At 43.2% G+C, this 12573-nt stretch overlaps 1 protein-coding gene across 2 annotated transcripts in view; it reads right to left on the reverse strand.

The window, feature by feature from the left end:
- Window positions 1–2064: 2064 nt before the first annotated feature.
- LOC109877623 (PTB domain-containing engulfment adapter protein 1) overlaps window positions 2065–12573 on the reverse strand; it is a 33067-nt gene continuing 22558 nt past the window's right edge. Inside the window, exons 4-13 of one of the 2 annotated variants that reach the window (XM_031820734.1) lie at window positions 7944–8008; window positions 7773–7844; window positions 7068–7166; window positions 6770–6907; window positions 6311–6427; window positions 6081–6167; window positions 5648–5941; window positions 5259–5424; window positions 4958–5049; window positions 2065–2588 (exon numbers count right to left, since the gene is read on the reverse strand). In XM_031820734.1, coding sequence (XP_031676594.1) covers window positions 2517–2588; window positions 4958–5049; window positions 5259–5424; window positions 5648–5941; window positions 6081–6167; window positions 6311–6427; window positions 6770–6907; window positions 7068–7166; window positions 7773–7844; window positions 7944–8008 — 1202 coding nt within the window. In that variant the 3' untranslated portion in view covers window positions 2065–2516. The remainder of the gene's footprint in view (window positions 2589–4957; window positions 5050–5258; window positions 5425–5647; window positions 5942–6080; window positions 6168–6310; window positions 6428–6769; window positions 6908–7067; window positions 7167–7772; window positions 7845–7943; window positions 8009–12573) is intronic. The other variant, XM_031820735.1, reaches the window with a different exon arrangement.

The raw sequence follows: 12573 nt of genomic DNA on the forward strand, positions 1-12573 counted from the left end.
GAGGGATTTTGTCCCACTCCTCTTTACAGATCTTCTCCAAGTCATTAAGGTTTCGAGGCTGACGTTTGGCAACTCGAACCTTCAACTCCCTCCACAGATTTTCTATGGGATTAAGGTCTGGAGACTGGCTAGGCCACTCCAGGACCTTAATGTGCTTCTTCTTGAGCCACTCCTTTGTTGTCTTGGCTGTGTGTTTTGGGTCATTGTCATGCTGGAATACCCATCCACGACCCATTTTCAATGCCCTGGCTGAGGGAAGGAGGTTCTCACCCAAGATTTGACGGTACATGGCCCCGTCCATCATCCCTTTGATGCGGTGAAGTTGTCCTGTCCCCTGAGCAGAAAAACACCCCCAAAGCATGTTTCCACCTCCATGTTTGACGGTGAGGATGGTGTTCTTGGGGTCATAGGCAGCATTCCTCCTCCTCCTCCAACCACGGTGAGTTGAGTTGATGCCAAAGAGCTCCATTTTGGTCTCATCTGACCACAACACTTTCACCCAGTTGTCCTCTGAATCATTCAGATGTTCATTGGCAAACTTCAGACGGGCATGTATATGTGCTTCTTGAGTAGGGGGACCTTACGGGCGCTGCAGGATTTCAGTCCCTCACAGCGTAGTGTGTTACCAATTGTTTTCTTGGTGACTATGGTCCCAGCTGCCTTGAGATCATTGACAAGATCCTCCCATGTAGTTCTGGGCCGATTCCTCACCGTTCTCATGATCATTGCAATTCCACGAGGTGAGATCTTGCATGGAGCCCCAGGCCGAGGGAGATTGACAGTTCTTTTGTGTTTCTTCCATTTGCGAATAATCGCACCAACTGTTGTCACTTTCTCACCAAGCTGCTTGGTGATGGTCTTGTAGCCCATTCCAGCCTTGTGTACTTTACAATCTTGTACTTGACATCCTTGGAGAGCTCTTTGGTCTTGGCCACGGTGGAGAGTTTGGAATCTGATTGATTGATTGCTTCTGTGGACAGGTGTCTTTTATACAGGTAACAAACTGAGATTAGGAGCACTCCCTTTAAGAGTGTGCTCCTAATCTCAGCTCGTTGCCTGTATAAAAGACACCTGGGAGCCAGAAATCTTTCTGATTGAGAGGGGGTCAAATACTTATTTCCCTCATTAAAATGCAAATCAATTTATAACATTTTTGACATGTTTTTCTGGATTTTTCTCACTGTTCAAATAAACCTACCATTAAAATTATAGACGGATCATTTGTCAGTGGGCAAACGTACAAAATCAGCAGGGGATCAAATACTTTTTTCCCTCACTGTAGTCCCAGAAATGTTGATTTTATACAAATACTTCTTTACCAATTAAATTATTTCTACAAAAAGGAAAGCATCATCAAAAAGGTAATCAACTGTCCATGTTAGGGATGCGTTGTGGTCAGCATCAACTGTCCATGTTAGGGTTGCGTTGTGGTCGGCATCAACTGTCCATGTTAGGGTTGTGTTGTGGTCGGCATCAACTGTCCATGTTAGGGTTGTGTTGTGGTCGGCATCGACTGTCCATGTTAGGGTTGTGTTGTGGTCGGCATCAACTGTCCATGTTAGGGTTGTGTTGGGGTCGGCATCAACTGTCCATGTTAGGGTTGCGTTGTGGTCAGCATCAACTGTCCATGTTAGGGTTGCGTTGTGGTCAGCATCAACTGTCCATGTTAGGGATGCGTTGTGGTCGGCATCAACTGTCCATGTTAGGGTTGTGTTGTGGTCAGCATCAACTGTCCATGTTAGGGATGCGTTGTGGTCAGCATCAACTGTCCATGTTAGGGATGCGTTGTGGTCAGCTTCAACTGTCCATGTTAGGGTTGCGTTGTGGTCGGCATCAACTGTCCATGTTAGGGATGCGTTGTGGTCAGCATCAACTGTCCATGTTAGGGATGCTTTGTGGTCAGCTTCAACTGTCCATGTTAGGGTTGCGTTGTGGTCGGCGTCAACTGTCCATGTTTGGGTTGCGTTGTGGTCGGCGTCAACTGTCCATGTTTGGGTTGCGTTGTGGTCGGCGTCAACTGTCCATGTTTGGGTTGCGTTGTGGTCGGCATCAACTGTCCTGTCCATGTTAGGGATGCGTTGTGGTCAGCGTCAACTGTCCATGTTAGGGATGCGTTGTGGTCAGCGTCAACTGTCCATGTTAGGGTTGCGTTGTGGTCGGCGTCAACTGTCCATGTTTGGGTTGCGTTGTGGTCGGCGTCAACTGTCCATGTTTGGGTTGCGTTGTGGTCGGCATCAACTGTCCATGTTAGGGATGCGTTGTTGTCGGCATCAACTGTCCATGTTTGGGTTGCGTTGTGGTCAGCGTCAACTGTCCATGTTAGGGTTGCGTTGTGGTCAGCGTCAACTGTCCATGTTAGGGTTGCGTTGTGGTCAGCGTCAACTGTCCATGTTAGGGTTGCGTTGTGGTCAGCGTCAACTGTCCATGTTAGGGTTGCGTTGTGGTCAGCGTCAACTGTCCATGTTAGGGTTGCGTTTTGGTCAGCGTCAACTGTCCATGTTAGGGTTGCGTTGTGGTCAGCAGCGACTGTCCCCTGGGTCCAGAGAGAAGATGGTGCCCTCCAGGGTTAGTCCCATATTGAACCCCTCCTTCAGAGAGAGAGACACACACACACACAGGTCAGTGATCCAACCAGAGAGTACAGAAGTCTAGAGCAGTGTGTCCTATACAACAATGAGTAATGCTGTAATTACGGGCCAGTATGCTAGACACATTCTCAATTGAGATTCTCAAGAAACCTTGCTTTTTTAATTCAGGTCTACACTTAATCTATGTTATGACAAAAGCAAAATGATGGCTAATTGATAGGAAATTAGCAGGACTGGGAGCAAACATGGTATGCTACAATCATAATGTACTTTGACAGTTGGCCTCTATGTACATAATGGATTTTCATGAGAGATAAATAGAGGCAGACATCAGTGAAAATGTGAATGCATGTTTCATGGGAAAAAAAATATGTGATGGGCATTGTGAAGCATAAACATAGGTGACAGTAAACTAACCGTCGCTGACGCTGCACAGTGGAGAGAGAGAATATGATTATATACTGTAGGTTACAATCTACAGTTAGATTATATATAGTTAGATGAACTGTAGGTTACAATCAACAGTTAGATTATATATAGTTAGATGAACTGTAGGTCATAATCTTGTTAGATTCATCAAAGAAATAAACGTCCTCACGGTCAACTGGGTTTATTTTCAGCAAACGTAACGTGTGTAAATATTTGTATGAACATAACAAGATTCAACAACTGAGACAAACTGAACAAGTTCCACAGACGTGTGACTAACAGACATGGAATAATGTGTCCCTGAACAAAGGGGGGGGTCAAACTCAAGTCAGTCAGTATCTGGTGGCCACCAGCTGCATTAAGTACTGCAGTGCATCTCCTCCTAATGGACTGCACCAGATTTGCCAGATCTTGCTGTGCGATGTTACCCCACTCTTCCACCAAGGCACCTGCAAGTTCTCTGACATTTCTGGGGGGGAATGGCCCTCACCCTCCAATCCAACAAGTCCCAGAAGTGCTCAATGGGATTGAGATCCGGGCAGAACACTGACATTCCTGTCTTGCAGGAAATCAGCCATACTGCTCGTTCTGTGTGCGATGGCATTGTCATGCTGGAGGGTCATGTCAGGATGAGCCTGCAGGAAGGGTACCACAAGGGTACCTCCTCCCATATTTGGGAGGAGGATGTCTTCTCTGTAACGCACAGCGTTAAGATTGCCTGCAATGACAACAAGCTCAGTCCGATGATGCTGTGACACACCGCCCCAGACCATGACAGACCCTCCACCTCCAAATCGATCCCGCCTCGGTGTAATGTTCATTCCTTTGACGATAAACGCAAATCCGACCATCACCCCTGGTGAGACAAAACGGCAACTCGTCAGTGAAGAGCACTTTTTGCATGTCCTGTCTGGTCCAGCGATGGTGGGTTTGTGCCCATAGGCGACGTTGTTGCCAGTGATGTCTGGTGAGGACCTGCCTTACAACAGGCCTACAAGCCCTCAGTCCAGTCTCTCTCAGCCTATTGCAGACAGTCTGAGCACTGATGGATGGATTGTGTTCCTGGTGTAACTCGGGCAGTTGTTGTTGCCATCCTGTACCTGTCCCGTAGGTGTGATGTTCGGATGTACCGATCCTGTGCAGGTGTTGTTACATGTGGTCTGCCAATGAGAGGACCATCAGCTGACCGTCCTGTCTCCCTGTCTTAGGCATCTCACAGTAATGACATTGCAATTTATTGCCCTGGCCACATCTGCAGTCCTCATGCCTCCTTGCAGCATTCCTAAGGCATGTTCACACAGATGAGCAGAGACCCTTTAGTGTCCTAGGTTTTCATAACTGTGACCTTAATTGCCTACCATCTGTAAGCTGTTAGTGTCTTAACGGCCGTTCTACAGATGCATGTTCATTAATTGTTTATGGTTCATTGAACAAGCATGGGAACCAGTGTTTAAACCCTTTACAATGAAGATCTGTGAAGTTATTTGGTTTTTAACAAATGATCTTTGAAAGACAGGGTCTTGAAAAAGGGACGTTTATTTTTTTTCTGCGTTTATACTTAATATATGTCAAATATTTACTCAGACCATGTAAACAGTATACGGCATTACAATAATGACAAGATGAACATTCAACTCTTATAAAACGGGTCCAGTATAAACTCTGGAAAGGCTGGGTCCCATTCTAAAAGGCAGAATCCATGTCGATTGGAACGCAGCCAAAGCATACAGTATTTGACCTTTGATAAACAGCTAATCAGCATAATGGTAGAGCTTTGCTATATTTGTTTGGAGGCAATGCTATTACTTACACCAATGACTGAGCACATAATGCCTGTGTACTTTGACATTATAGGTAATATGCCCCTTATTAACGTAAATATGAGCATTGCAAATACTCGCTCTAGAAACACTGCTGTTCCTACAGATGAATGTACACACCTGCATTTCATCCAGTTTAGATTGGACGTCAGGAGGAAAGGACGTGTTGCAGAGGAACGGGTCAAAAGGCTCCGCCCCCAAAATATCTGTTCCTGTTGGAGGGGAGAGATGGAAGGATGAGGGAACGAGGGAAAATACACAGCAGAGAGAGGGAAGACAGGAGTTGAATCAGCATACTGTATGTGTGAAATTGTTCATTGAACGACTTGTATGCAATTGCATAAATACTAATACAACAGTTTATCAATGAATTTCATTACGACATAATGTAAAAAGGAGCATAGCGCGGCAGAGTAGTCACCTCTCTCTCTCAGGAAAACATGTGGAGGTGGTGGAGGAGGGGAAAAGGAGGGAGGAGGAGGAGAGGACCCATTGATGGCAGGTTTCCTTGCCATAGGAGACCCTGAGGAGAATGGAACCATGTCGAAAACGTCCGTCGGGGGACGCCTGGATATGGTGCTCCATGCCTGAGGGGGGAAAACAACCAAGTACAAAGCGGTTGAATGGCAGCTGGATGTCGTACTAAGGCTAAAGTCAAAACTAAACACACACACACACAGTCTAAGGGCATTTCTGTGATTGTATATAACCTCTGTATATGAGGTGAACCATAGAACCCTTTTGCTTCTCTATAGCGCAATTTCTTCTAGCAGTGTAGTAAGGAAAAGCGAGAGAGAAGTAGCTATTTACTCGCGGTCGAGGTAAGCAACCTCCATAATGCTGCGGTAGCCTGGGCTGGGTAGGTTTACTGGGCGGAGGTAAGCAACCTCCATAATGCTGTGGTAGCCTGGGCTGGGTAGGTTTACTGGGTGGCGGTGTTAGTAGACCAGCGGAGATACTGGAGTCTGGAGAGCTGGCTGGGGTTAGAGCCACAGAGGACATCTCTAGAAAGGAAAGGGCGTTCAGGCTGACACTGTCACCCCAGAACATAGATGAGGGACTCGGCAGCATGTGGGCCTCGTTAGAAGAGTTCAAGTGTAGAAGCTGAGGAGAAATCAGCCAGAGAAAGAAGAAACAGGTAGTGATTTGTTATCACTGATGTCAGGAAGGTAAGCTATTGTTACGGCAGACATTTCTAGAGATTAGTGTGAGACAGAAACTGTTAGATTAGTAGCTAATTTACCGGTGAGCCTTGACAATCTGCCATGTGATCCTCTAGATCTTGAAGTCGTTCTTTCAACTTGGAATTTTCAGTTTCCAGTTCCAGAATCTAAAGTCAACAAACACAAGATCATAATCTAAGAGGTCCCATTTTGTCAGGCCTTTTTCATGCTCTAGTTATGTTTGGATGTGGCACTACATTCCCCATGATTAAATAGTGCACCAGAGAGTTTAGAAGGAACGCAGACTTACTCTTTTCTGCAGACTGCCGATCTGTTTCCTCATCTCCACGTCTTTCCCGCCAGACTCCAGAAACTTCCTGTACGCCAGGTCAAATGCTCGACCAATGCTGACGGTGATCTCCTCTGCCTGCAATCCAGTGCATCATGGGTATCCTCAAACATCTAGTGAAAGTACCCTTTGATGTGTTGCACATATATGATGTAGTACACGATTTTCAGGGGCCTATTTTGCTCTTGACCACTATTTTCAGAACTACTAGCTTAAAAAGAAAACCCCTAACACCTCTTTAAACCTGAAACAACTAGCTAGGATGAATTCAATAATGCTACCATTCCACCGTGACCTCATACTATGGACTAACTTCTGATAAATTGACATCTAAGATTCATAGAAGGTTATTATAACCTCTAAAGAATCCATATAAAAACTCATGAAAAACAAACACTAAATTATACTTTTTTTCCTTACACATTTTTCACTGTCGAACACATAACAGATGTGTTTTTTGGTCTCTGGCTCTGTGCAGATGAAGGTGAATATCCTCTTGTCGGTTTTGTCGTCCGCGCAGAAGGATATCCTATGAAGCTGACAGTTGTGCTGTACATCCTATAATGAATGAAGATAAATGAGCTTAATCTAATTCTACTCATAAACATAATATTAAGACAGAGACCGCTTTAGTAAAGGCTGACTGCTTGGTGAGTTTATTCTTCACAAAAGACCCAATGAATCTGGCCTATTATGAGGCCCCTCACAGTGGACTTACTCTGGTCTTGGGGTCTAATAATTTCACTCCGTAGATGGACACCTGCAACTCCACCTTCGGTGTTTTGTGTCCCTCTGATTTCTTGATATGCCTTTGGAACTGCAGGATTGAAACGTCAAATCAAAATCAAATTTTATTGGTCACATACACGTGTTTAGCAGATGTTATTGCGGGTGTAGCGCTATAGTGCTTCTAGTTCCGACAGTGCAGTAATATCTAACAATTTCACAACCTGTACCCAATACACACAAATCTAAGTAAAGGAATGGAATTAAGAATATGTAAATATATGGTCGAGCAATGTCAGAGCGGCATCGGCTAAGATACAGAAGAATAGTATAGAATGCCGAACATACATATAGGATGAGTAATGCAAGATATGTAAACATTATTAAATTAAAAAGTGACATTATTAAAGTGACTAGTGTTCCATTTATTAAAGTTGCCAATGATTTCAAGTCTGAATGTAGGCAGCAGCCTCTGTGCTAGTGATGGCTATTTAACAGTCTGATGGGCTTGAGATACAGTAGAAGCTGTTTTTTAATGTCTCGGTGCTCGCTTTGATGCGCCTGTACTGACCTCGCCTTCTAGATGATAGCGAGGTGAACAGGTAGTGGCTTGGATGGTACGTTATGACATTGACAAATCTAAGGTCCTATAAAATCAAAATTGTTTGAGTACTGGGGGAAATTCTTACGAGCATACCTTCAGCTTTCTCACTGCTATCCTTATGACATCTGTGCCTTTTGGTTGGTCAACCTCTGTTACGCCAAGGAACTGCAACACGATAAAACGGCACATCATTTTCTGTCCAGTAGATGGTGCTATTCACCTCTGAGCTCAACGCCTGGCGGAAATTTAATTAGAAGATCCTACCTTGACATTGTACACTATGTGATTCTTGGCCAAAGCCTCTGGGGCTGTCATCCCTCCAGATTTATCTGAAACAAACAAATGAAGGTTAAAACCGTACATACATGTATTGAAATTTGATACAGAAAAAAAGTTACATGTTTAAGATTTAAAACATATATACAATTCTTTGCCATCCAAGCCTTAAACAGATACAGGATTAGAACTGAACCGGGTTCATCTTCCCCAGAAAGTGTCTGCAGTATCTATAAGCTAAATAATGAGATGGAAAGTGATGGCACAACAAACAAATTATATTTTTAAAAAGGTAACAGACAAACCAATGACGCATTTGCTGTGATTGTGTTCATCTTCATTAATGCAACAACAAGAAGAGGAACTAGTGTCTTGTATCAGGAGTTATCTACATGCCATCAACGATGAGGCCTGTGTCTATGTTAACCTTCACATAACAGGTGAGCATAACCACAGCAATTTTTAGCATTGGCATTAGACCAGTGGCCCCGCTGAGTTGAGTTCCAACATCAAAGGCTACTGCTCCCCATGTGCTCAAGCCTTCCTTCCACATTCCTTACAGAACCATGGATATTACAGAAAGGTCACAGAGAGAGAGAGAGAGAGAGAAAGAGAGAGAGAGAGAATACAGATTTTACCTCCATACAGAGGGATCCATCAGGTAGTATTAGTGTAACCTCCATATAGAGGTCAGGTAGTATTAGTGTAACCTTCATGTAGAGGGATACATCAGGTAGTATTAGTGTAACCTTCATGTAGAGGGATACATCAGGTAGTATTAGTGTAATCTCCATATATAGGTCAGGTAGTATTAGTGTAACCTCCATAGAGGTCAGGTAGTATTAGTGTTACCTCCATACAGAGGGATACATCAGGTAGTATTAGTGTAACCTTCATGTAGAGGGATACATCAGGTAGTATTAGTGTAACCTCCATATAGAGGTCAGGTAGTATTAGTGTAACCTCCATGTAGAGGGATACATCAGGTAGTATTAGTGTAACCTTCATGTAGAGGGATACATCAGGTAGTATTAGTGTAACCTCCATATATAGGTCAGGTAGTATTAGTGTAACCTCCACAGAGGGCAGGTAGTATTAGTGTAACCTCCATAGAGGTCCGGTAGTATTAGTGTAACCTCCATATAGAGGTCAGGTAGTATTAGTGTAACCTCCATATAGAGGTCAGGTAGTATTAGTGTAACCTTCATGTAGAGGGATACATCAGGTAGTATTAGTGTAACCTCCATACAGAGGTCAGGTAGTATTAGTGTAACCTTCATGTAGAGGGATACATCAGGTAGTATTAGTGTAACTCCATACAGAGGTCAGGTAGTATTAGTGTAACCTCCATATAGAGGGATACATCAGGTAGTAGTAGTGTAACCTCCATACAGAGGTCAGGTAGTATTAGTGTAATCTCCATATAGAGGGATACATCAGGTAGTATTAGTGTAACCTCCATATATAGGTCAGGTAGTATTAGTGTAACCTCCATAGAGGTCAGGTAGTATTAGTGTAACCTCCATAGAGGTCCGGTAGTATTAGTGTAACCTCCATATAGAGGTCAGGTAGTATTAGTGTAACCTCCACATAGAGGGATACATCAGGTAGTATTAGTGTAACCTCCATATAGAGGGATACATCAGGTAGTATTAGTGTAACCTCCATGTAGAGGGATACATCAGGTAGTATTAGTGTAACCTCCATATAGAGGGATACATCAGGTAGTATTAGTGTAACCTCCATGTAGAGGGATACATCAGGTAGTATTAGTGTAACCTCCATATAGAGGGCAGGTAGTATTAGTGTAACCTCCATATAGAGGGCAGGTAGTATTAGTGTAACCTCCATATAGAGGTCAGGTAGTATTAGTGTAACCTCCATATAGAGGTCGGGTAGTATTAGTGTAACCTCCATATAGAGGTCAGGTAGTATTAGTGTAACCTCCATATAGAGGTCAGGTAGTATTAGTGTAACCTCCATATAGAGGGATACATCAGGTAGTATTAGTGTAACCTCCATAGAGGTCAGGTAGTATTAGTGTAACCTCCATAGAGGTCAGGTAGTATTAGTGTTACCTCCACATAGAGGGATACATCAGGTAGTATTAGTGTAACCTCCATATAGAGGGATACATCAGGTAGTATTAGTGTAACCTCCATGTAGAGGGATACATCAGGTAGTATTAGTGTAACCTCCATATAGAGGGCAGGTAGTATTAGTGTAACCTCCATACAGAGGTCAGGTAGTATTAGTGTAACCTCCATACAGAGGGATACATCAGGTAGTATTAGTGTAACCTCCATGTAGAGGGATACATCAGGTAGTATTAGTGTAACCTCCATGTAGAGGGATACATCAGGTAGTATTAGTGTAACCTCCATATAGAGGGATACATCAGGTAGTATTAGTGTTAACTCCATATAGAGGGATACATCAGTTAGTATTAGTGTAACCTCCATGTAGAGGGATACATCAGGTAGTATTAGTGTACCCTCCATATAGAGGGATACATCAGGTAGTATTAGTGTAACCTCCATACAGAGGTCAGGTAGTATTAGTGTAACCTCCATATAGAGGGATACATCAGGTAGTATTAGTGTAACCTCCATGTAGAGGGATACATCAGGTAGTATTAGTGTATTCTCCATACAGAGGTCAGGTAGTATTAGTGTAACCTCCATATAGAGGGATCCATCAGGTAGTATTAGTGTAACTCCATACAGAGGTCAGGTAGTATTAGTGTAACCTCCATACAGAGGTCAGGTAGTATTGGTGTAACCGCCATATAGGAGATCAGGTAGTATTGGTGTAACCGCCATATAGGAGGTCAGGTAGTTTTAGGGTAACCTCCATATAGAAGGTCAGGTAGTATTAGGGTAACCTCCATATAGAGGTCAGGTAGTATTAGTGTAACCTCCATATAGAGGTCAGGTAGTATTAGTGTAACCTCCATATAGAGGTCGGGTAGTATTAGTGTAACCTCCATATAGAGGTCAGGTAGTATTAGTGTAACCTCCATATAGAGGTCAGGTAGTATTAGTGTAACCTCCATATAGAGGTCAGGTAGTATTAGTGTAACCTCCATATAGAGGTCAGGTAGTATTAGTGTAACCTCCATATAGAGGTCAGGTAGTTTTAGTGTAACCTCCATATAGAGGTCAGGTAGTTTTAGTGTAACCTCCATATAGAGGTCAGGTAGTTTTAATGTAACCTCCATATAGAGGTCAGGTTGTATTAGTGTAACCTCCATATAGAGGTCAGGTAGTATTAGTGTAATCTCCATATAGAGGTCAGGTAGTATTAGTGTAATCTCCATATAGAGGTCAGGTAGTATTAGTGTAATCTCCATATAGAGGTCAGGTAGTATTAGTGTAATCTCCATATAGAGGTCAGGTAGTTTTAGTGTAATCTCCATATAGTGACAACTCAATATTAGGAAGGTGTTCTTAATGTTTTGTACTCAATGTAAATGAACACATCAGGTAGTATTAGTGTAAGAGAAACACATTCAGTCAGTTGGAAATGTCCTCGTTCTGCCTACTGTAGACACATTGGCACTGATTGTACTGTAAGTTGATCTGTAATATTCATGTACATTAATATAACAGGGACGAAAGAGAGTGAGGTTTGTGGTTCAGATATAAAGAAAATGCATTGCGTTTTTTTTCTGGTAGGAAAGCACACAGTAATTTTATTCCAACTCTTTCTCACTTTGACGGTGATAATATACACTAACTGCAAGGTATGGATTGAACAGCCACACCTAATGAATAGTTCTCATGAAAATACTATATATTTTTCATTCACCTTGATTAATCACATTCAGTGCCAATGTGTCTCTACAGTTTACGACCAACAGGAAAGACTATAAAGACGCAGTGTCTCAAATGCGACCGTATGGCCCTATACAGTGCACTCTCTCTGACCAGGGCCCATAGGGGCCCATTTGGAGACCCTCTCTGCATCAGATGGTCTCCATGTAAATATGTCTCTGAGATAGGAGACATCACAAATGACAAAATTAACCAAATAAAAATTAATAAAAGTGTGTACATGAAATGGGACTGTGGGAGAGTAACAATGTGTCCCCTAACTAATCCTGGAAATACTGTCATCACAACAAGTGTGAGTACTAGATGGATGGACGGGTAGAGGCTGCTTTAAGATCCAGTACACACACACACACACACACACACACACACACGTTTAGAAGTAGTGGCAGGAAAGTGAGTGGACATTTGTAGAGTGGGGCTGACAACAGAATAGAATGTGCCTCACAGCATCCTAATGAAATATTCAGACCACCAAACCCAGCTACTGCTGTGACTGCTAAGTGAGAAACTCTGGTCAGACGTTGGTGGTGAGGTAAAGGCGGTGGAGCATCGGAGGCCAGAGGCGGCGTATATGCACGCATATTAAGAAAGGAGGAAAGTCACTAGTCTAGTAAAACATCAGGTCAGAGACACCTGTATCAGCCCACTGACAGATGTAACCAGCCATGTCTAGAGTTTTTGCAGCTTAGAGAGCGCAAGCGAGAACGAGAGACTGTGTCTAGATGTGACAGTTCACGCAGCTTTTGTATTCTGATAATGGAGTTGTGATTATGGAATTCCAA

This window comes from Oncorhynchus kisutch, unplaced genomic scaffold, assembly GCF_002021735.2.
Source record: "Oncorhynchus kisutch isolate 150728-3 unplaced genomic scaffold, Okis_V2 scaffold3610, whole genome shotgun sequence".
Classification (NCBI taxonomy): domain Eukaryota; kingdom Metazoa; phylum Chordata; class Actinopteri; order Salmoniformes; family Salmonidae; genus Oncorhynchus; species Oncorhynchus kisutch.